The sequence below is a fragment of the Fusarium fujikuroi genome, chromosome FFUJ_chr01 (assembly GCF_900079805.1).
Source record: "Fusarium fujikuroi IMI 58289 draft genome, chromosome FFUJ_chr01".
NCBI classification, from domain to species: domain Eukaryota; kingdom Fungi; phylum Ascomycota; class Sordariomycetes; order Hypocreales; family Nectriaceae; genus Fusarium; species Fusarium fujikuroi.
The window spans coordinates 4,107,497-4,128,227 of NC_036622.1; the positions used below are offsets into that span (position 1 = coordinate 4,107,497).

General features: G+C 51.8%; 7 protein-coding genes; 3 read left to right on the forward strand and 4 right to left on the reverse strand.

Annotated features, from left to right (window-relative positions):
- Window positions 1-284: 284 nt before the first annotated feature.
- On the reverse strand, window positions 285-7,151 carry FFUJ_00827 (uncharacterized protein; the record flags this gene model as incomplete). XM_023570729.1 has 3 exons in its annotated part: window positions 285-2,510; window positions 2,559-7,002; window positions 7,060-7,151. 3 exons carry the CDS (start codon window positions 7,149-7,151, stop codon window positions 285-287), a joined length of 6,762 nt encoding a protein of 2,253 aa, XP_023424687.1.
- A 978-nt stretch (window positions 7,152-8,129) lies between these two features.
- Window positions 8,130-9,326, forward strand: FFUJ_00826 (probable deoxyhypusine synthase; the record flags this gene model as incomplete). XM_023570740.1 has 3 exons in its annotated part: window positions 8,130-8,342; window positions 8,417-9,196; window positions 9,246-9,326. 3 exons carry the CDS (start codon window positions 8,130-8,132, stop codon window positions 9,324-9,326), a joined length of 1,074 nt encoding a protein of 357 aa, XP_023424688.1.
- Window positions 9,327-9,597: 271 nt separating this feature from the next.
- Window positions 9,598-10,495, reverse strand: FFUJ_00825 (uncharacterized protein; the record flags this gene model as incomplete). XM_023570752.1 has 2 exons in its annotated part: window positions 9,598-10,385; window positions 10,447-10,495. The coding sequence occupies 2 exons, from the start codon at window positions 10,493-10,495 to the stop codon at window positions 9,598-9,600; spliced, it is 837 nt and encodes a 278-aa protein (XP_023424689.1).
- A 393-nt stretch (window positions 10,496-10,888) lies between these two features.
- FFUJ_00824 (related to D-xylose reductase II,III protein) lies at window positions 10,889-11,843 on the reverse strand (the record flags this gene model as incomplete). XM_023570763.1 has 2 exons in its annotated part: window positions 10,889-11,551; window positions 11,604-11,843. The coding sequence occupies 2 exons, from the start codon at window positions 11,841-11,843 to the stop codon at window positions 10,889-10,891; spliced, it is 903 nt and encodes a 300-aa protein (XP_023424690.1).
- Window positions 11,844-12,770: 927 nt separating this feature from the next.
- Window positions 12,771-14,045, forward strand: FFUJ_00823 (related to dimeric dihydrodiol dehydrogenase; the record flags this gene model as incomplete). XM_023570774.1 has 3 exons in its annotated part: window positions 12,771-12,825; window positions 12,875-13,312; window positions 13,363-14,045. The coding sequence occupies 3 exons, from the start codon at window positions 12,771-12,773 to the stop codon at window positions 14,043-14,045; spliced, it is 1,176 nt and encodes a 391-aa protein (XP_023424691.1).
- A 1,532-nt stretch (window positions 14,046-15,577) lies between these two features.
- On the forward strand, window positions 15,578-16,420 carry FFUJ_00822 (related to TRM9 tRNA-methyltransferase modifies uridine residues at the wobble position; the record flags this gene model as incomplete). The annotated part of the gene is made up of 1 exon (XM_023570785.1): window positions 15,578-16,420. The coding sequence occupies one exon, from the start codon at window positions 15,578-15,580 to the stop codon at window positions 16,418-16,420; it is 843 nt and encodes a 280-aa protein (XP_023424692.1).
- Window positions 16,421-17,245: 825 nt separating this feature from the next.
- On the reverse strand, window positions 17,246-19,642 carry FFUJ_00821 (related to DRPLA protein; the record flags this gene model as incomplete). XM_023570796.1 is given in 4 exon segments in its annotated part: window positions 17,246-17,419; window positions 17,424-17,931; window positions 17,988-18,638; window positions 19,323-19,642. Coding segments are annotated over 4 exon segments (1,653 nt in total).
- Window positions 19,643-20,731: the final 1,089 nt, after the last annotated feature.

The window sequence follows — 20,731 nt, forward strand, 5'->3', positions numbered from 1 at the left end:
GGGGTTCGGCTCATGAAGCTCTTGAGCCTCTCACGACACACTTTAGCGAAACATCAAAGTGACAAATCAGCACACGGGTAATAACAGGTTTGCTTGCCTTATCAACTTCGCTTGTCCAATTCATAAAATCAATCACAGTGTAGGTATATAATTTACAGAGAATTCAGACCGCTCATGCTGCATAGCCTATCGCCTCAGTTGCGCCAAAACTCATTCATGGTACTCCTAGAATACGAACCCTGTCTAACTTCCAACATATGAATATAAGTCATCCGCATGTTGATCTACCTCCTGTATTGATCTGGAAGCCTTTCGTACTCATGTGGTCTCAGTCCTCCCCTCATCATGTCTCTTGGGTCTCTTGGATCCCCCCTTGGATCAACTCGAGGATCTCCTCGTGGATCTCTTGGATCATGCCCGGGATAAACCGGTGCTCCCGGCGGAGGCTGGGGTGGCCCGCGTGGGTCGTAGCTACTGATGGGCGTGTAGCTGCGGCCGGGAATCTCTCGAGGCGGGCCAGGGCCAGGGCCAGGTGTAGAAGCATAACGTGAGTATGGCTGCGGAGGTGGCACTGACTCTGGGCCACGCGACACTGTGGGTGGGTAGCGTCCTTGCATATGATGCTGCTGCGGCGGCATGCCAGGTCCACTGGCAAAGTAAGAATTACGCCCATCGTCTCTCATGGACATATGGTGAGCTTGCTGAGGCGGAGGCTGTGAAGGTGGTTGTGAAGTTGCCCAAGATGGCGCTGGGGTTTGAGGCTTGGATGAGGGATGTTGCGTAGGCCACGGCTGTTGCTGCTGCTGCTGCTGCTGCTGCGGTGGGGGTTGAGCATTTGGTGGCTGTTGAGATGCCCACCCAGGCGGCTGCTGCATGCTGGAAGGAGGTTGTTGAGGCGGCGGCCATGAAGCCTCGCGGCCACCCTGGGGTACTTCTCGTGCCCGAGAGGCCGATGGGTGGAGCGCGTATTGCCCTCCTGGCGATCCGGCATGGGCTGGTTGACCTGCTGCAGCGTATGAAGTCGGATACCCCTGGTTCTGGTACTGGGGAGGTCCCGGGGGTCCAGGAGGTCCAGGAGGAGCATATCGGTGGCCACTTTGTGGTGAGCTCGTTCGGCTGTGGCTGCTGGGCTGGTAAGGATTCTGCCTGTAGTAGTCCCTTTCTGCTGCTGCTTCTAGGGAGACCCCGATGGATGCCCTCGAACTGCCCATGTGCTGAGGCTGAGGGGAATCCGCATATGTTGGCTTGAGGGATGGCATTACTGGGGTTCCTCGACCGTAAGGAGAGTATGACTCTGCCTCGCCCCGTCGCATCTGAGAAGGCGGTGCTGGGCCTGGGAGCGTACGGCCCATGGCCGGGGGTGGAGGAGTGGGTGATGGCCTGGTAGGAGTGCTAGTCACATCACTGACACGTTTGGGTTGTGGAGGGGGATCGTCATTAAGCAGTGACATAATGTTGAGACCTCCCTTACGAGGCTCTGCTGGACGTGGCGCCACTGCCGGTGGTTGAACTGGAGTACCAGCTTGGGGTGTTACCGAGCCATATTGTTCGTGCACTGAACCAGATGACGGTCTATGCTGGAGAGCAGACATGGGGCGGCTGGATGGAGTGTTCATCTGAGGTGACCGAACAGGGGTTTGCTCGCCCATTAGGTTTCGTACCGGCTGCACAGGGGCTTGTTGCTGCATAGGAGGAGCATAAGATGGAGGTCGTCCAGGCTCTTGCGGTGGCCTTGCCAGCGGCTGGCCCCCGAGACTTCCTTGTTGACGATGCCCAAACGGTTCGTAGCGATGCGGCTGTGGGGTCACTTCAGGCTCCTGCTTGACCCGTCTTTCCGACTGTCGAGCCAATTCAAGCTGCTCCTGTTCGAGCCGCTGTATTTCCATCTTTTGACGTTCCATCTGAGCATTGTGTTCGATCATAGCTTCGCTCCGGGCTGGCTGTAGAGGCTGCGCGGCAGCCAGAGGCCGCTGCTCCCGTGGTTCCGAACCAGGAGGTCTTGAGGAAGCCTTCTGCGGAAGAGGTACCCGGACACTTTGCTCACGGTCACGGTCACGCTCTCGCTCGCGCTCGCCGTCAGGAAACCCGAATTGCCGTACAGGTGCCCTCAAAGGCCTTGGACCTGGGGACATAGTCTGAGTTACTGGCTGGGTGGTTGAATGTTGTCCAGTAGGCATGGGTTGCTGTTGGGGTTGGACAAGCGGTTGTTGCGTAATAGGCGCTTGGGCGATGGGGCTGCCATACATGCCAAAAGGTTGACCACGAGGGGGTTGGACTGACGGCTCCATCTTGGGCTGCGACGTCTCTCCGTGCAGATCGATACCTGGGGCAACAGCCAACGGCCGAGAAGCTGCGGCTGAACTGTCATATCTCCGCCCTCGCCCTCCTGTTGATGGCTGTGGAGGATCGGGCAACTTGTCGCCTATAGCTCTCTTCCTGTCAGCTTCCTGGACAAGCACCTCCCACTCGGCCTTGCCCTGATCCTTTTGACGGACGAAGTAATTTTTCACCTATCGAGCGCATTAGTAGTGGACCTACGTGAAACAGTCAGAACTTACCATGACTGCGGTTTTAGAGCCCATATGGGCTGCGATCCCTGTCCAATCCGAGCCGAACGAGCGCAGGAGGAGCGGGAAGTCGTTAGATTCAGACACGCTCCAATAGCTCGATGCCTGAGTAGGCGCCTTGCGCTCTGATGGCGGATGGGCTAGGTTGAATGTAGCCATTGCAGGCTGAGGCGGTGGGTCAGGCCGAAGTGAAGGTGCTGCCATGACTTCGGAGATGGAGGATGGAGCAACTGACTGCTGTCGTTCGAGGGTTTGGATAGGTTGTTGTGGCTGCTGCTGCTGCTGCTGCTGCTGCTGAACGGAGAAAGGGAGTTGCATACCAGCAGGGTGCTGCTCGAACTGACCTGGGAGACGATGGGATTCGGCGGCTGGAAGTAGAGTTGAAGGACCATCGGTATTGAGCGCTCTGGAGTTTGACCTCGATCGTCCCTTGCCAGGCCCAGGGGCAGCGGCCAACGTTTGGTTCGCCTTGGCTGTCTTGGGCTCCTTTTCCTTTGGGCCTCTTCGCCTCTTTCTTCCATCCACCTTCTCGGGATGGTCGACCTTCGCGGACCCGCCACGTCTGCCGGGTGTCGCATTAGGTGTCGAGTTCTCTGTGTCAACTGGGGGCTGTTCGAAACCCCATGTAGGCGCGGCCGCTCGTCGTGGTCGTCGCCTCTCGCCATTTTCTCCTGTGTCGTGGTTCTCTTCGGTTTCTCCGTCTCCGTTGCCAAGTTCCGACACCAATGCACTAGATCGTTGCTTCGCTTTGCCCTTTCTGCGCCTCTTAGGCTGCTTCTTGAGTTTCTCCTTCAGATTAAGGTCCTTCTTGTTCATGTAGTAATACTGAATGCAAGAACCGAAATCACGATGCGGAATCGCTTCAGCAACCCGACCCCATTGTTTAGGTGCTTCCAAGTATCTCTTCTCAAACAAGCCGGCTTCTTCCTCAGTGAAGTTATTAACTGGAGGCAAAACCCGCCATGCTGTTACCAACTGATCAACAGGCGTGAATCCACTCTTATCGAGGTATTTGGTGTTGTCCTTCTCTTCCTGGTTCCAAATCATGTTCGGAATGATGGCTTCCTTATCAGTGCGATACTTCTCCTGCTGCATTCTAAGTTCGCGCTCTTTCCTCTCCTCGTCCTCGCGCATTGATGCTTGCAAAACTCGTTCCAAGTCTCTTTCGGTTGCGAAACGGCGTCCACGACCACTTCCTTCATGCTTCGGCTCAGGCGTTACGGTGCCTGTAATTTCAATGCCTGTCGACACTGAAAACTTTCCACGACTCTTCACAGCCGCTGGATCATTCGACATGGTGAAATCTAGGTACCGTTCGTAGTTGTCCTTATAAATCCTCCTGTCGTGGTCCTGTTCAGCTGACTTCTCCAAATGCATCTTGTCGAGGTGTTCGACCACGAACTCGTCCAATGCAATGCTGGAGTCGAGGGTCTTTAAGAAAGCACTATCCTTATCCCAAGCCATGCAGCTGTAGTCTGGTAGACTATCGATTGGAGGCGTGGTCATGTACTGTCGAACGGTATCGAGGTTCATAAAAGAATCGTCTTCAGACTCAGTCTCGTCGTCGTCGACCTGTGACGGTGTACTAGGTGGCTTTGATGCAGTTTCCGTCGTTTGCAAAACCACATTCGGGCACACCACAGAAACAGGAGCACCTTCAATTGCGACCTGTCTATGTCCAAGAGCTTCAGCATTCTCTGTTAGATTCTCGGAGCGGGGCTCAGTAAAAGGTTCTGCAGGTTTCTCCGAAACAGCATCATCTGGGTTTGCCGGAGCAGGCTCAGGAAGGGCTCCGGTTGGATTTTCCACCAGCTTTTGTGTAGGCTGCACACCATTCACCTCTGCAGTTATGTCAATTGGCTTGTCCTTGTCAGATTTCTCCTTGCGAGAATCCTCGGACGCCCCCAGAAGTGTTCGTTCCGTCTTCTGAGGTTCAAGCGACTCTATAGGCGCAATCTCACTTGCTATGGAAGGCACATCCATGGCTTTCTTGTTGGAAGGAGGCGGCGGACTATCGGGTGCGACTCGATCAGTCTCAGTAGGAGGCTCGTCGATATCCATAGCCACAAACTTTGGTTCAAGTTCAGGTGCAACGGACATCTCGGTATCCTCGTTCTCAGCCTTTTGCACAGGTTTCTCTGTATGGTTCTCTTCTGCTTCATCAGTAGGCTTTCCGAGAGACTCCTCGACGGGGTTCTCGATACGTTGTTCGTCAGATTTCTCGATATGACTTTGATCGGGCGTCTTGTCAAGACTCGGTGCAGCCTCTTCGTGGGGACTGTCATCAATCTTCGAGCCAGCTGCCTTCGCAGCATGTTCGATGGGTCTTTCGGTAGTCTCCTGACCAACTTGTGCCGCGGATTCTGGAGCGGGGGCAGCTTCAACAGGCTCCTCAGAACCCTTGACTTGAATAGACTCAAGCTCACGACCCAGCTCGACCTGTACTTCCTGATGCGGTTGCTTTGGTGGTTCGGAATCAATTTTGTCCATGCTGTCAACCGCGTCGGCCATTTCCACATCTTCCTTTGCCTGCTCGATAGGTGGCGGGTCATGTATCTTTTCAATGACGCGCTTATTCACTGCCCCTGGTAGCTTTTTCACCATTTTCAGTAGTCCCTCCCCTTCCCCGATTATCTTGACCATTGAGCCGTGAGACAGAGCTGCAAACCGGGCCATGACTTGAGTTGGTAACTTTGGTTTTTCCAGTTTGCTTAATTCAGCCTCAGTCTTCCCAATCTCCATATCGAAATAGTCGGCCATATCATCATCGTCGTCAGATTCGGAGCTCTGTTCCACAGGTGCTGGTTTCGGGGGAACTTCGAACCTGACCGCTCTGATTATTGGTTGCGAGCGCTTTCTTCGAGGCACTTCCTTCGGAGCTTCTCTTGGGTCCCTTACGCGAATTTCTGACTCCTGGCCAAATCTGGGCATGTTCTCCATGGTAGGTGAAGGGCCGGATCGGTAAGAATCCCGCCTGGAAGCATTAGTAGGTCGTGTGTCTCTATCCATCGATGCCCTTGCAGATTGAGACTCCCGTTCGGACTTGACGGTGATTTCTCCAGGTTCCGCGCTATAATTAGTTCGCGCACGATTATCGTAATGCGGTTCCGACTTCGCATCGCTACTACGTGGTCGCCTTTCATCGTCGTGATAATGATCATACTGGGAGCTGCCGCGTCGTAAAGGCGGTCGTTGTTGCACAAAGCTTGGTGACCTCATCAGCTTGGGAGAGTCAGGCCCCTTCTTTAGATTGGGATTGATCCACTGCTTGCTAGAAGGCCTTGGTGGCGGCGGCTGCTGGGCTCTCGGGCCAACTGGAATCGAGGGGCCATCATGCATCATGCCTTTCCCGAGACCGACAGACGGCATTGTTGGGTCGTGTCCGGCTGATGGGGGCCGATCATTGAAAGCGCGGGGGGCTGTCGGGGGGATTTTTGTTGCAGCGCTGGCTGAAACATAACCCTCTCCAACACTCAGTCCTCGATTAGGAACGGGTCCGAAAGCAGATGCAGAAGGTGCGGCAGGAGGTGGCGATACCTCTTTGCTGGAAAGCCCCGAGTCGTGTCCGGCATTAGCACGAGCCTCTAATTTGTTTCGGAACAGTTCACGGTCGCGGGGGTCGCGATCGTCTCGAATGTCTCGTCGGGTATCTGGGTCAGCATAGCGATCCATCCGGTCCATCCGGTCCCTTTCATCGCGGTCTCTTGCCCATCGGCCCTCCTGAGACCGACTGCGTGGGTAGCGATCACCTCTATCATCCATATAAGGCCCTCTGCCGCGGCCTCGCTCCGAAGACCAGTCACCTCTCCCACGACCTCGTCCTCGGTGGAAGCCCCCGCCGCGAGGGTAGGGTGCCATGCCGAACTGGGGATCGGAGGAAGATGATCCAGCTGAGGGAGGACCTCCGTCTCTTGAACCGCGTCGAGATCTATCGGCATCTACTCCCAAAGGGCCATCGCGGTCTCGGAAATCTCTTGTTGGTGACCTTGCACGGCCGATAGGTGAGCGTCGTGATCTGAAATCTCTTGGCTCACGCCAGTCTCTATCGCGCTCGCGATCCCGGTCGCGCTCACGGCTTCGATCATCATGGTACCGGTCACGGAAGTCGATGTCCCTATCTCGACCTCGATCTCGACTGTCATCTCTCGAAGACCATCCACGACCGCGCCCTCGTCCACGGCCACCACGGAACTCTCCTCCAAATCCTCCGCCGCGAGGGCCACTGGGCGCATCGATCAAGGCTTTCGGTCCGCGAGGTGGTTCGCGTCGTAATGGGTCACCAAAGTCCCGTCCTGGCTGAAAGCCGACATTACCTGCTCGGGCGTCAGACGGTCGGCGTCTATCTCCATCATTGTACTGCAGAGTTCGGTCGAATCGGTCAGGCGAGCGGTCACGGGGTGATCTGGACCGTTCATAGCGTGAGTATCTTGAGGCCCTAGATGGATTAAGTCAGCATGAAGACGATCCCGCAAGGGGCGAACGGCGTAGGGACCGATTCGTGCGGTGATATTTAGAATCTCTCCTTCGCCGCATGACTAGAATGGAAGATTGTGGGATTGTGGGATTGGGCGATTGTTCGTACATTTCTTAAAGGCCGCAGGATGCCCCAAGGAAGTGGTGATTTATAGGCAGCCCATACACCCAGTTATGCAGAAGTCAAAATTATGGCTCCGAATAACGTGCGCCACGTAAAGCCCCGTAAGTTAAACACTGAAGAAATCGACTCGTCGAGGTTTACAAAACTTTCGCAGGCCTTGTGTCGCCGTCTCGTATTCAGATCGCTGACGTCGCGTCTCGGTTACCAAAAAACACCCTTAACCCGTCGAATGAATGGGGTATCAAATAAGAAAGTCAAAACAGACGTAGAACTTATTAGCGTTATTATATGCGAGCACCGTGTCCGAGACAAGTGAATCGCGTTGAAATGAGGGTCGATATGCAAAGGCGACAGTACCTTTTGCGATAGAGGGGATGGTTGGATGCAGGTTGAAGGTTTGAGGATCGAAGTCAAGCCTCAGGCGTGCATTTGGATCCTAAGGGCCTAAGCTTAAGCGACCCCATCCTGCAAATTGGAATGGACACACTGTCGCGTGGCGCTTAGTGGTGGATGGAAGGGCTCCTCAGCGAATTCAGTCCAGGGGCCTTGACCCAGAATTGCCGTGAGACGCTAGACCACAAATAGATCTGCCAGTCGGAGGGATACATGCACGCCCACTTTTTGAAGCCTCGATGGACCCCGCCGTCTTTTTTCAATGTGGAGCCCGGAGCCGTGATTTTCTCACGGAAGATGGAAATCAGGAAGATAAGGTCAGAGTCAAAACGTTATTATCGAGTCATAGAATACGTAAGAATCTTTAATGAGAAAAACAAATCTGATAATACATCTTCATTGGGGAAACTCGTTCCATTCTTTTACTCTTCCTGGCGTTGTGCTCAACATTTGCTGAGTTTTCGATTGGCCATTAAATTCTGCATTGTCCACACCATTTTACCTACACACTTACGACTCGAAACCTACGGCTCACCACTTACACCAACGTCCTGGGCGCGAAATCAACTCCGATGACTTCCAACTCCGATGCTCCGCCCTCGGCGGCCACAGAGGCCGTCCTGGTCAAGTCAGAGGAGATGCCTGCTGACGCTCAGAAGGTCGAGGAGTTGGACTTCAACAAGTTCAAAGGCCCTATCACGGCGGAGAATCTCTTCGAGGGCATGCGTCACATGGGCTTCCAGGCGTCTTCTATGTGTGAGGCTGTGAGGATCATCAATGATATGGTGCGTTTCAGTTCAGAAACCCTATACTAGAGTTTCAATGAGAAAGGTACACCACCTTGGCTAACGTATGACAGCGTGCATGGAAAGACCCAGAGACGGGGGACAAGACCACAATTTTCTTGGGATATACTTCCAACCTCATCTCATCAGGCCTTCGTGGTGTCCTCCGTTGGCTTGTCGAGCATAACCACGTGTCATGTATCGTCACCACAGCCGGTGGCATCGAAGAGGATTTCATCAAGTGCCTTGGTGACACATATGTCGGTTCCTTCAGTACCCCTGGAGCCGAACTCCGCCGCAAGGGTCTCAACCGCATTGGAAACCTCGTTGTTCCTAATGCGAACTACTGCGCCTTCGAAGACTGGGTCGTCCCCATTCTCGACAAGATGCTTGAGGAGCAGGAGGCTAGTAAAGGCACTGAGGAAGAGATCAACTGGACGCCATCAAAGGTAATTCATCGTCTAGGTAAGGAGATCAATGATGAGCGATCCGTCTATTACTGGGCATACAAGAACAATGTCCCAGTGTTCTGCCCTGCCATCACTGACGGAAGCCTCGGAGACATGCTCTATTTCCATACTTATAAAACCGCGCCCCTGCAACTGAAGATCGATCTGGTTGAAGATATCCGACGCATCAACACCATTGCTGTCCGAGCCAAGCGGGCCGGTATGATCATCCTGGGTGGTGGTATCATCAAGCACCACATTGCCAATGCATGCTTGATGCGCAATGGTGCCGAGTCGGCGGTTTACATCAACACAGCACAAGAATTTGATGGTAGTGATGCGGGTGCTAGACCAGATGAGGCTGTATCGTGGGGCAAAATCAAAATTGGAGCTGATAATGTGAAAGTAAGTCAACAAGTTTCTTCTACTCCTGCTAGCACTGACCAGTCACAAGGTATACATGGAGGCAACAGCATGTTTTCCCTTTATTGTGGCGAACACTTTTGCAAAGAATATTGGAAAGTCTGACCAATAGAAAACAAAAGAATAGAACGCAAAAGGATGTCAAATAAAGTGTATTACAGGTGTGGACAGCATGTGATCATCCGTCATCGCAAAGACATAATTTAAAAATACCTGTATTGCTCCAAAACTCCATAGTAGACACGAAAGCAACTGGCTTAGAACACATTCAGGCCCCTAGTCGCTACTAATTTTGAAAGGCCCTAACGCCGAGATCACCTTTTGTGAGTGTAAATGCAAATCCGTGTGCCTAGGTAGCTGCCTTCGTTTCTTCGTGGCCATGTCTAGGATTCAATGTCAACTCTAGCCTTTTTTGCTGGAGGCCCGTCAGTGTCGGACATATCTTGCCCCTGTTCCGAATCAGAAGCAATGGATGTCTTCTGAGCTAAATCTTGTGCCCGTTGGGCTTCTTGGGCAGCTCGTCGTTCGGCCTTTTCTTTCTCAATCTGACCACGAGGTCGATATCGTCGTTTGTTTCTCTGTCGACGCTCTTCTTTGAGCCTGGCAGCTTCTGCTTCCTCCTCCTGTTGGCGGTGAATCGCATCGAGGTCAATAATGTCCCGCCCCATACTCTCGACGGCCATCCGCCCTTCGTCTAGCGCAGGCCAGGGGTTGAGAACTCCCCCCTTTCTTGTCATCAGCCAGTCCGCGACGTCGAAGCCATCAACGCCCCCATCCCCACGTTGAACAGCCATACATCCTTCACGCCAGAGGGCGATCTCTTGACGTGTAGGTCGCTCTCTAGGACAAGGCGGGAAATGGTCGGGCAGGGAAGGGGTGTCCGAGCTTACAGGGCTTTCCTTGCCACTCTGCGAATCGTCACTGCTATGTCTTTCTGGGGATCGAGTTTTCGGGATTGGGAGCAGACCCTTGGTATTGATTGTTGGAGAGATAGTTGATTCACGCTCGTCATCGCAAGTGTCCTTAACTGAGGTGAGGGGGGTACCCTCTTGCACAAACAGCTCTCGGGCATCATCAGACAAATCGGAAGGAGAGTTCATCTCGGTGGGCGATGCCACAACATCTTCGGCGGGTTCGATGGACAACTGAGGTCTAGGCACAGCCCGTGAACCTAAAAGTAAGAGTTAGGGGAAGGAATCAAGAGGCGCAGCATCAAAAAGTATCAGACTCACCTGGTCGGAGACCGAAGTCTCGTTGGACAGCGTCTCGACGAATACTCATGATATAGTGCTGTGTTTGGAAACACAGGCGCAACGTTCTCTTGGATAGGTCAAATGTTCGCTGCGACCGGTGAATGCTGATGCGATCATAAGAGGCGGCGAGAGGCAAGTTGTGATGAATGTAAATGCTCTCTTGATTTTGAGAAAGTCCGAGAGGGGAAAAAGGTTTATGTTGTTGATAGTAAGAGAAGTGATGTGATAGTAAAGGTCAAGAATTTACGTAGACTTTACGTGAATGAATCAGAATGCGTTTGGTGCCAAGGTAAAGTTGACGGCTTCCATTTTCTATCACTGGCAGAAACTGCAGATCTGCCTCTACTTCCCTAACGCCAACAGTAGGTAGGTACCAACCGCCTGAGCACCACTGAAGATCCAGACGTATTCAGAGAGGCCCTCAGGCTTCCCCGATACTCTGCTTAAACTGTTTCAAGGCGAAATTCCATTCAGTTATCCCGTCCGTCTCCGCCCAATTTGCAACTTTCTCGATACCTTCAAGATCATCCTTCATATGATTTTCGGTCGTTGTCCCGTCCAGAACCGTTACGCCTTCGAGCCCCAAGACCAGAGAATAGTACGCAGCTACCTCGGGAATCCCAGCCTTCTCTGCAACCATCTTAACTGGCTTGGTAGCAGCGAGCCTAGGGTTGGCGCTGAAAGTCCAAAACGACTGGAAAGCAATACCTTGCTCTCGACAGTAGGATCTGAGATCTACCTCAAAGTTGGTATCAGGGTAGAAGCGGTTCTGGACAACACTTGGTTTAACAGTGACAGCATCGTTGAGTGCTTCAAGGATTGGAAGTGTTGTGTTAGAGATGCCTAGGTTGCGAATCTTGTGAGGCACGTATGTCTCCAGCGTCTTCCACGCAGTGATAGTTTCCTCGAGAGTTCGCAGGGGGCTATGCAAAAGCACGCTGTCAAAGTAAGGTTCTTCGCCTTCAATGGCGAAGTAAGTCAACGATGACTGAATAGATTGATGAATCTTATCCACAAGCGGTGCATCAAAATCATAAGGTGCATTTTCATCCTGGTTCCCTGGAGGAGAGAACTTTGTTTGAAGCTGAGGACAGGTCAGTGCCTAATTTGGTGATGTATATGGTGACGGAACCTACAAAGAGTCCTTCACGTTTAACAAGGCCCTCCCTAATAGCTTTTTGCACACCCTCCCCAACGCCCTTCTCATTATAATGCTTAGGTTGTCCTGCCGTGTCGACTCCACGAAAGCCGTGCTTGAGAGCTAAATAAACAAGATCTGCTGATCTGTCCTTTTTCCACGCTGTGCCATAGACCAGCTTTGGCATGGCAGTGGATGAGCCCTTGAGGGTGAGGTCTTTGGCTAGTTTGGCTGCCATGTTTAAAGATACCACTGAAAAGAGAAGATAAGACGGAGTTGACTCTATGACTACTCAGCTGGTTTGTTGGTGTTGGCAGAACACAGGGCCTGGGAGAGACAGCGCTAGAGGGCTGTTTGAAACGTGAAGAGGTGGAATTTGGAGATAGGTCAAGCTGTCGATTTTGGTTAATTACGCCATGTTGAGCCTCAAACCACCTGTACATGGCCTATGGCGTCAATATAACGACCAACACATTACTAGGCAGCCAATCATTGACTGCAAACCGCAAGGGTTCCCCGCGTATAGTCATGCAGTTTTTGGTTGAGAGGTCTAGGGTTGCGGCCGTCTAACGAAGCCGATAACTTTATAAAACCGATAAACTTCAAGCTGACCGTAAGACGACGCTGAGTTATTCAGACACAGTTAAAGAAAATATACAGTAAATTCGTATTCGACGAATATTGAGAATATATTGATATGGAAATCAAACGGATACAACTAGATCATGTAAGTCAGTTCATAATTTAGTTACGTCTTTAACCCCCACATCGATTCGGGGTCGAGGAATCACAATTAATGGACAGAATTAAGTGCCGATGTTCACGACCAATACGTCATGCCATTTAAATGAGCCGTGCTATATTGATCGGCGATCTTACAAGATACCTATTGCTTAGAGGTTTTCCTAAAGTCTGTCTAGTGTTGGACAACGGGCCGTATCTCCGGATATGCCAAGTGAATACATCTCTCCACAAACCGCCTTGGATACAATTGGATTGGATTGGATCTTGCAATTGCCCCGCCATCGTTCTGAGGGGTCGGAGCTCATCAAGATGTGTAACGTCACTTGAATTGTTGATTCCGAGAACACTTATTAACCTCCTCTTTTCCAACATCTTGGTCCTTTACGTGGCATATCAGCTTCGTCACTTATCAACTGTAATTATGGCTCCCTACACTACTAAATGGGGCATCTTGGCTACCGGTGGCATCGCTGAGTGTGAGCAGCTCTGTAACACGATGAACAAAACACTAAACTCCCATCATAGGCTTCACTAAGGATATCCTTACAGATCCTGCCGCTCGCGACGTCAACGATGTACAGCATGAGATTGTCGCCGTCGCTTCATCGAGCTCCGTCGACCGCGCGCGCGACTTTATCAAGAAGATTGATGGCCCCTCATCCGCTGCTGTCTACGGTTCCTACGCTGAGCTAGTCGCCGACCCAAACGTTGACATCATTTATGTTGCTACACCTCACAGCCACCACTTCCAGAATGCTATGCTGGCCCTCGAGGCTGGCAAGAATGTTCTCTGTGAAAAGGCACTCACCGTTACTGCTGCACAGACCAAGAAGCTGTATGAGGTCGCCAAGTCCAAGAACCTCTTCTTTATGGAGGCTGTCTGGACACGATACTTCCCTCTCAGTATCAAGATTCGAGAGTTGATCCAGTCTGGTGCCATTGGTACTGTTTATCGTACATTCGGTGAGAAGAATGCCTGTCGAGGTTATACGATAAAGCTGACCCTCCTATAGCCGACCTCTCGTTCAACAAGAATACTGATACCCAAGATCTTGACTTTCCCGATTCCAACCGCATGGTCAATCCTGATCTTGCAGGCGGTGCTTTACTCGATCTCGGCATCTACTCCTTGACCTGGGTCTTCCAATCTCTCTATCATGTTCAGCCCGAAACCGAAAAGGAGACTCCAAAGGTTGTAGCCTCCATCAACAAGTATCGCACAGGTGCCGACGAGTCCACGAGTATCATCTGTCAGTTTCCTAAGCACAACTCTGTCGGTATTGCGACTACCTCACTGCGCATCGCCACCGACGTCGATGGTCTCTACACTGGTGGCCCCGCGATCCGTATCCAGGGCTCTAAGGGGGAAATACAGGTTACTGGTCCTGCGTTCCGGCCAACCGAGTACAAGGTGATCAAGTCGGACGCCAATGGCAAGGTGGAAGTAGTGAATTGCCCAATTCCTACAGATCCTAAGCGCAACAACTGGGGCCACGGTATGTTCTGGGAGGCGGATGAGTGTGCACGTTGCCTGCGGGATGGCAAAAAGGAGAGTGCTTCAATGCCTTGGTCAGAGAGTATAGTCATCATGGAGGTCATGGACAACGCACTCAAGCAGGGCGGCGTGTCCTACCCCGATCTCATCACCACTGATGTCTTCGACCCCAACAGTCCTCTCAATACTGGCAAAAAATGAAGATATGACGTGTAATGTTGGGCACAATACTAGAATTTATGATGAAATAAAAGTTCGAGGATATGCAGGGATAATCACAGCATTGAACTGTACCACGCACCTGCATCAATGCGTCGAGTGACATGTGAACTCTCACCACTTGCATAAGATGCATACTACATGCATCGTCAGAGATCAGCGATCCTGGCGCTACAGGCGGGTGCCTGAGATTAACGGTTCGTGTCAAAAGGGACATGACAGGGGAAGGCCATTCAATCACCAACATCTGACGAGTCTGCCTTGGCCGGATGACAAGGAATAAAGCCAGAGAGGACAATTGGCGCCTGGCGGATTTATTTCGCTCCATGTTGCATTGGCCCCTGGTGAAAATCCAAGGATGATCATCCAAGCCAAGACACCAATTTACACGCTTCTCTGCTGAAGCACAAGTTCGAGACTCGAGTCTCAACTTATGATGACGTGCAGCGTACCTTTGAAGCGAGCGGGAGCACCCATGCCCACAGCTCACAACCCCTGGCGTGAACGGCTTATTATCAATCGTCAAAGATTATCCCAGCCGTGTATGCCCAACTTGACACCGGAGGGGTGCAGAAGATGCCCGAAATGTGTTCCATAAGCAAGGCACGGACTTGTTGGTTCCCAATGACCGAGTGGCAGGGGATTCGCGTCGTGTGAATGGGGTGATGAGATGTGAAGACGAGTGATATATGTGATGTGAGAGAGATGAGATTGTGGGGTCCACGATATAAAGACACCGTTGGAACAAGGTATCTTTACCCTGAAAAGAAGCTTTGACTTTGAGGCCTGGAGGCGGATCCGAGGTGTTCGTGACAAGGGGCCTCAAAATTTAACAGGGGATATAAGAGAGGTTTTTTTTTTATTTACTTCATATGTAATTTAATCCTGATCACAATACTTCAATCCTTGACTGAGCCAACTGACTGCATTGTATTTTATAGTGTCAGAATCATCAACTTGGCACTCAGCCACCAATATACCATACTCGCACGGGGCAATGGTTGGTTTGGTCTCACTGCTAACCTAGCAAATCACTAAGCCAGGTACCTAGAGTTACTTGAATCATCAGAGACATCTATTCGTATGAGCCATTATTCACGACTGACGACCGTTGTATAAAGTAGGTAGTAATGGGGTGAACATGTTCCTTCAAGCCACAAGACGAAGACGGAGCCGCCCCAAAACATCCATTGACTCCACTAAACACTACTGTGCAGTACCTGAGGTAGATAATCGCAGACCACATCCACTAATCACCCCAGTTGAGCCCAGCCCAACACGACGCAGACCAGGGCATCCACTCACTACTCGGATATTGAAGAAATTAGTTAGCATCACAAGAAACATAACCAACCAACTTAATCATAACCTCATCTCTCAACGCTCAGACGCAACAACTTCACACCCCCTCCCTCGCTCTCTAGGTCATCTCAGATACATCCAAGAGACAAGGAAGATTATACTCCACAAGGCGCCCGTAGAGAACCTGCACGGAACCTTTCATCGTCTTCATCATGGCAAGTGCTTCATCGGCCACGCCGGCTGGAGATCAAGAGGACAGGCCACTCCAGCAACCCAGCTCTCAGGCACAAACCAACCAGACATCGGCCCCCACAGAGTCAGAGTCCTTCTCACAATCTGCAGCGGAAGAGGCGCCAGAGACGTACGAGGCCACCCACGTTCATGCAGTCTACGAAGCCATCGCACCGCACTTCTCGGCCACCCGCCATAAGCCTTGGCCTCGGGTTGCCAGCTTCTTGCTATCTCAACCGCCTGGTAGTCTCGGTCTCGATGTGGGATGCGGCAACGGCAAGTATCTACGTGTCAACCCGTCTGTCCATCTGCTTGGCTCCGATCGGAGTCCAGCTCTCGTCCAGCTCGCCCGGACTGAGCTGAGACGGCCTCGGGAAGACGGTGTCGAGCATAATCCTAGAGTATCCGATGTAGATGTTGCTGTCGCCGATGGTTTCGCCCTTCCTTATCGCAATGGAGCCGCTGACTTTGTTATCTGCATCGCTGTTGTGCACCATATGTCGACACGCGAGAGAAGACAAGCCGCCATTGCTGAGTTACTGGCACTAGTTACTCCCAAAGCCGGCCGTGTGCTCGTCTATGTGTGGGCTCTCGAGCAGGCGTCAAGCCGTCGCGGGTGGGACGCGAGCAGTGACCAGGATCGCCTGGTGTCGTGGGTGATGCGGAAGCCAAAAGGTCAAGAACCCGGAGGCACGTTCCAGCGCTACTACCACCTGTACAAGGAGGGTGAGCTCGAGGAGGATGTCAAGGCGGCTGGGGGCATCGTTGTAGAGACTGGCTATGAGAAGGATAACTGGTGGGTGGTATGTAGTCGACCGTCGTGAGACCTCATCAACGGCAACTTGCGGCGCAAGGCAAGATCTTATAGGCGTCACGAAGAAAAAGAAAGTTCTGGACACCTTATGCGTCTGGTTACCAACCTTGACAGAAATCTTTCACCGATATTTATGCTGCATGTTTCGCTCTTGTCCAACCATGGAAGAGTACTCGGCCGTCTTCAGGCTGGTAATATATTCAAGGAATTGCTCAACTAAAGTAGCATCGCTAACTGTACATTTCTTCTATGCCGATAACTTCTCTACCACATCTCCATATGTGTCTATCAATGGGAAAGGGATACTAAACAGGGGAAATGCAAACGCTGTGCAACAAAACAACACTATCTCTCTTTCAACTCCGGTTTCCTGAGGCCATCCTTGACCTCACCCTTTCTGATGCTTCCTTTCCTCGCTCCTCAAACAACCAGTATCCATTGCCATGCAGATGCCTCTGGCCAATGCAAATTGTAGTACATGAACGTAATAAAAAAGACAATTCAAAGAACCGAAATGAGATGAAAAAGCACACCAATGGTTTCCCCAACAAAGATTTTCTTTACATTAAGTCATGCCCACATTCCACCCCGTCCAATCCATTCCGTTCCGTCGTTAAACCCATATGCTATTGTGTTCCTCGGTACGCTTCAATCAGACCCGAAGGCAATAGGTTGCCCATAAGTTAATAAAAAAATGTTGTTCTGTTCCTGTCCGTGTAGTTATGCAATCCCATGCTCTTAACACCATCATAATAAGTCGTACATTCTTTACCACACTCAGTAACCCGCATTGTCGCCTTATGAGACGAGATGCAAAACAAATGTCCTGGAAGACTCAATGGTCACTCATCAAGCGCCCATATCGTACAGCTACCTCAGGCATGGACAGGCTATGTGATTCGGCGTCGCTGGTTCGCCTCGTGCGGATATTCATCTGGGGAAGCTCTTCGTTTGGACCCGGCCGATTCAATCGAGTAACTGGCGAGTGTTGAATACAGAGGGCCCTGACCTACCCCGGGTATAGGTCCCATGTTAGGCACTGCAGCAGGTGCACTATAGGGGCTGACTCCTCCGGTAAGTTCAGCAACCCCAGGAAGCATACCAGCTGTTCGAGGTGGTGGCTGGTTCTGGATCGGGGCCAAACCTGGCCCTGGTACATACTGAGCTTCAGCAGGATCTGGAACCATGGACAAAGGAGGCGGCGGGGGAATCGACTCTCGGCGGGGAACCATAGTTCGGCTGCTGGCAGGCATCGGCGGAGGTCTGTTGTACACAATTCGAGGTGATGGTACTCCAAGATCGCGAGGCATGCTGATTTGGGGCTGCGAGTGGATGTGGCTGCGTGAGGGGGAGCTCCTGTGACTGTTGTTTCCCTCGACATTGACTGCAGCTAGAGAGAAAGGGATAACGCCGGCACGTCTAGCCATATCTGCCTCACCAAGCTGCCAATGCATGGCCTCTGCTGCTCGCCAGGGCACCGCCATCTCTTCTGCAACTTTTGCCCACATTTCTGGTTTGAACCTGAAGTCCTGTCAGTATGTTTCCTAAAAGGCCAATGGCTTATACCGCCCCCTTACCTTTCGTAGAGTCTGGCAAGTTTATTCTTGCGCTCTTCATCCCATTCACTCCGTCTTTCGAGGTAATTCTGGTAGTGTAGGCGGCAGCTGATGGCACTCCGGCCAGGCAGACGCTTTGAGATATCCTCCCACTTCATATTACGCCCTCGAAGCTCGATGATAAGGGCATCTTCCTCCGGTGACCACTTGCTCTGCTTCTTCACGGGTGGCTGATCTGTACCATGGGAGTGCATGCCGCGTCTTCCAGACATCTGTGTCGAAGCTACCTGCGGTGGTGGCGCCACATGCGCAACAGGCCGTGGTGGAGCTGGCGACGCCTTGAGAGGGAATGGTTGATAAGTGGGAGCTGGAACAGGCTGGGTTTGATGAAGCGGCGAGGCAGGAGGCTCATGAGATCCAGATGCCTTCAGAAGAGCAGCAAAGTCTAACGCGACAGTCTGACCATCCAGTTTTCCCGCGTATGGACCGTTAGCATATGAGCGAGGCGTGCGCCCCCGCTCGAGACGGTCTTCTACACCCACGATGGATGGCGGTAACTCTGCCCGCAAGAGGCAGAGTGGAGACTCGCTCTTGAGTTGGGCCAGCTCGGCGACTTTTTCTGGTTGTGTTGGTGAAGAAATGTCTGTTGCAGCGGCTCCGAGAAGCCTGATGCTGCTTAAAGGCGTTGTATACCGGGTGTCACGAAACCCCTATGTTTCTTTCCACTGTACAGATAGATGGTTGAGTCGGCTAGAGGTGCGTGGACTATGTTCGTGAGATCGAGGTGAGGTAATTTAGTTGCTCCTTGAAACCTCCGGGAATGAAGTCACTTGTGTTGATGTCGCCCTTAGTGTCTATAAGTCTTGGAGTGTAGTAATGGAGGCCTTCTCGTATTGACTGATGCGTAGTGGTGGGCAGCTGGGTTAGGTATCGACACAGTTGGGCTCTGTCAGGTACCGGGTTGCCACAAAGATGCAAAAGGAGAAAGAACTGTCTCGGGAGGCAACAGTGATGGTTGTTCAGATCATAAAGCGTGGCTCAAAGGCGTTGATGGGCAGATGGCAATGTGATTGGTGATGTCCAGGGTTCTCTCCAGCCAATGGATTCAAATAGGATTATATGGTGAGGCAGAGCAAGTCGTGGGGCGCCAATCGAGGTAAATGAGGCCAAGGTAAGGCTTGTTATCTCACAAGCTGTTATCGAGTGCCGTGGGGAGAGCAGAGAATAGATGAGATGGCAATAGGTAGGAGGCAAAAGGAAGATCTTCGAGGGTCTTTCACTTTTGAGTAAGAGAAAACTCGGTCAGATCTTCCGCTGGGCCCCTACTAACTTAGTATAACCTCCAGGAGATGTTACTTATGCTCAGGATATGGACCCACGTTACGGACCGCCTTGCTTCTTCCTGTCCCTATTCTTGTGTTGTTAGTCCTGACCGAGGTGCAGGCAGTAGAACTGGAGGTGGATGAGAGCCCAAGCTGAATAAGGCCAAGAAGTGGACTCTGGAAGAATCGAAAAAGAAAAGAAAGTTGAGCCCGGAGAATACTATTAGACTCAAGGTCCAAAAAGAGCTTGTCGGGTCGAAAAGAGGCGACGCAGTAACAACGTAACGGTGTGGGGAGAGGAAGATGCAGTGAGGAACTCAGGGTCTGATTGCATCTCCACGAAACGGTGAACATGGTGCGTCTTAGCAGGAAGCCTGACCTATAATGTACCTATGTGACGAGCAAATCCATCAAGAAGCACGACCTTGAACGAACAGGATGGTCTAGGAGCAGGCATCGAGGAGCATGGGGAGGGGTGTCGGCAGCAATATCGCGATGGCAGGGGTATCTGAAGGCGTGTCTACTGTATCGACGAAGATGAATAAGTAAGGTGAGTGGAGTCGATGCGTTTGGTAGTAAGGCAGAGGACATCAACGGGTCGGGGATAAACGTTGGAGAAGCATCGCATTGCTGGCTACCTATGTATGCGGTTGGTATTAGTCGCTGAGTGTTGGTTCTGTGCTTCCAATGTCTCCATCTTTTCCAAGAGATACCTAGGGTGAGGAGGACCTAGTGTGAGAACATGAAAATGATACTGAGAAAGGATGAAGCAGAAAAAGAAAACACAGGTTGAGTCAATACAATGCAAAGCGCGTCATGCTCAATGAGCTGGCCCAATACGGGGCTGCAAGGTGAGGTTATCCTGAGTTCGGTCTTGATCAAGTTGTCTTCCAACCAACCCACTGTTACGACAGAAGCCATAACATGGTTTGCCATGCCATGCGATTCCATGCCACTATGGCCTCAGCATCACTGTCGAGACAGCCATCCCCAGTGACCAAACCGATCTGGCACCTGTCATAGTTGAGACCGGGGTTATAGCTCAACACCATCTTTTGCTGCGCGGATGAACTGCTGTATAACGACGCACACCGCAACGCTCTTGTCTCTCTCTCTCTCTCATCGCCTTGCACAGCCGCGGCCTTGTCTGGCTGGTCCTGTTTTGTCATGATTGACTTGCCTTGCCTTGGCTGAGAGGGGCGTTGGCGTCTAATCTTCGTCTCCAGCTTCGGGGCTAGGTGCGTCGGCTACACGCCCCCCTGGCTCTACACCAACTCATCATGGACTCCCCTCTGGTCCACGTCGCTACGATCTTCGCATGGGGGAGTTGCCGGGTCCGGTTTTCTTTGTTCGTCTTTGAGTTGACAAGGGTAGTGAATATTTAACTTGGACTCTGAAGGGCTCCAATTACAAAGATCGAGTTCCTCCGTTCAATTGTTTTCG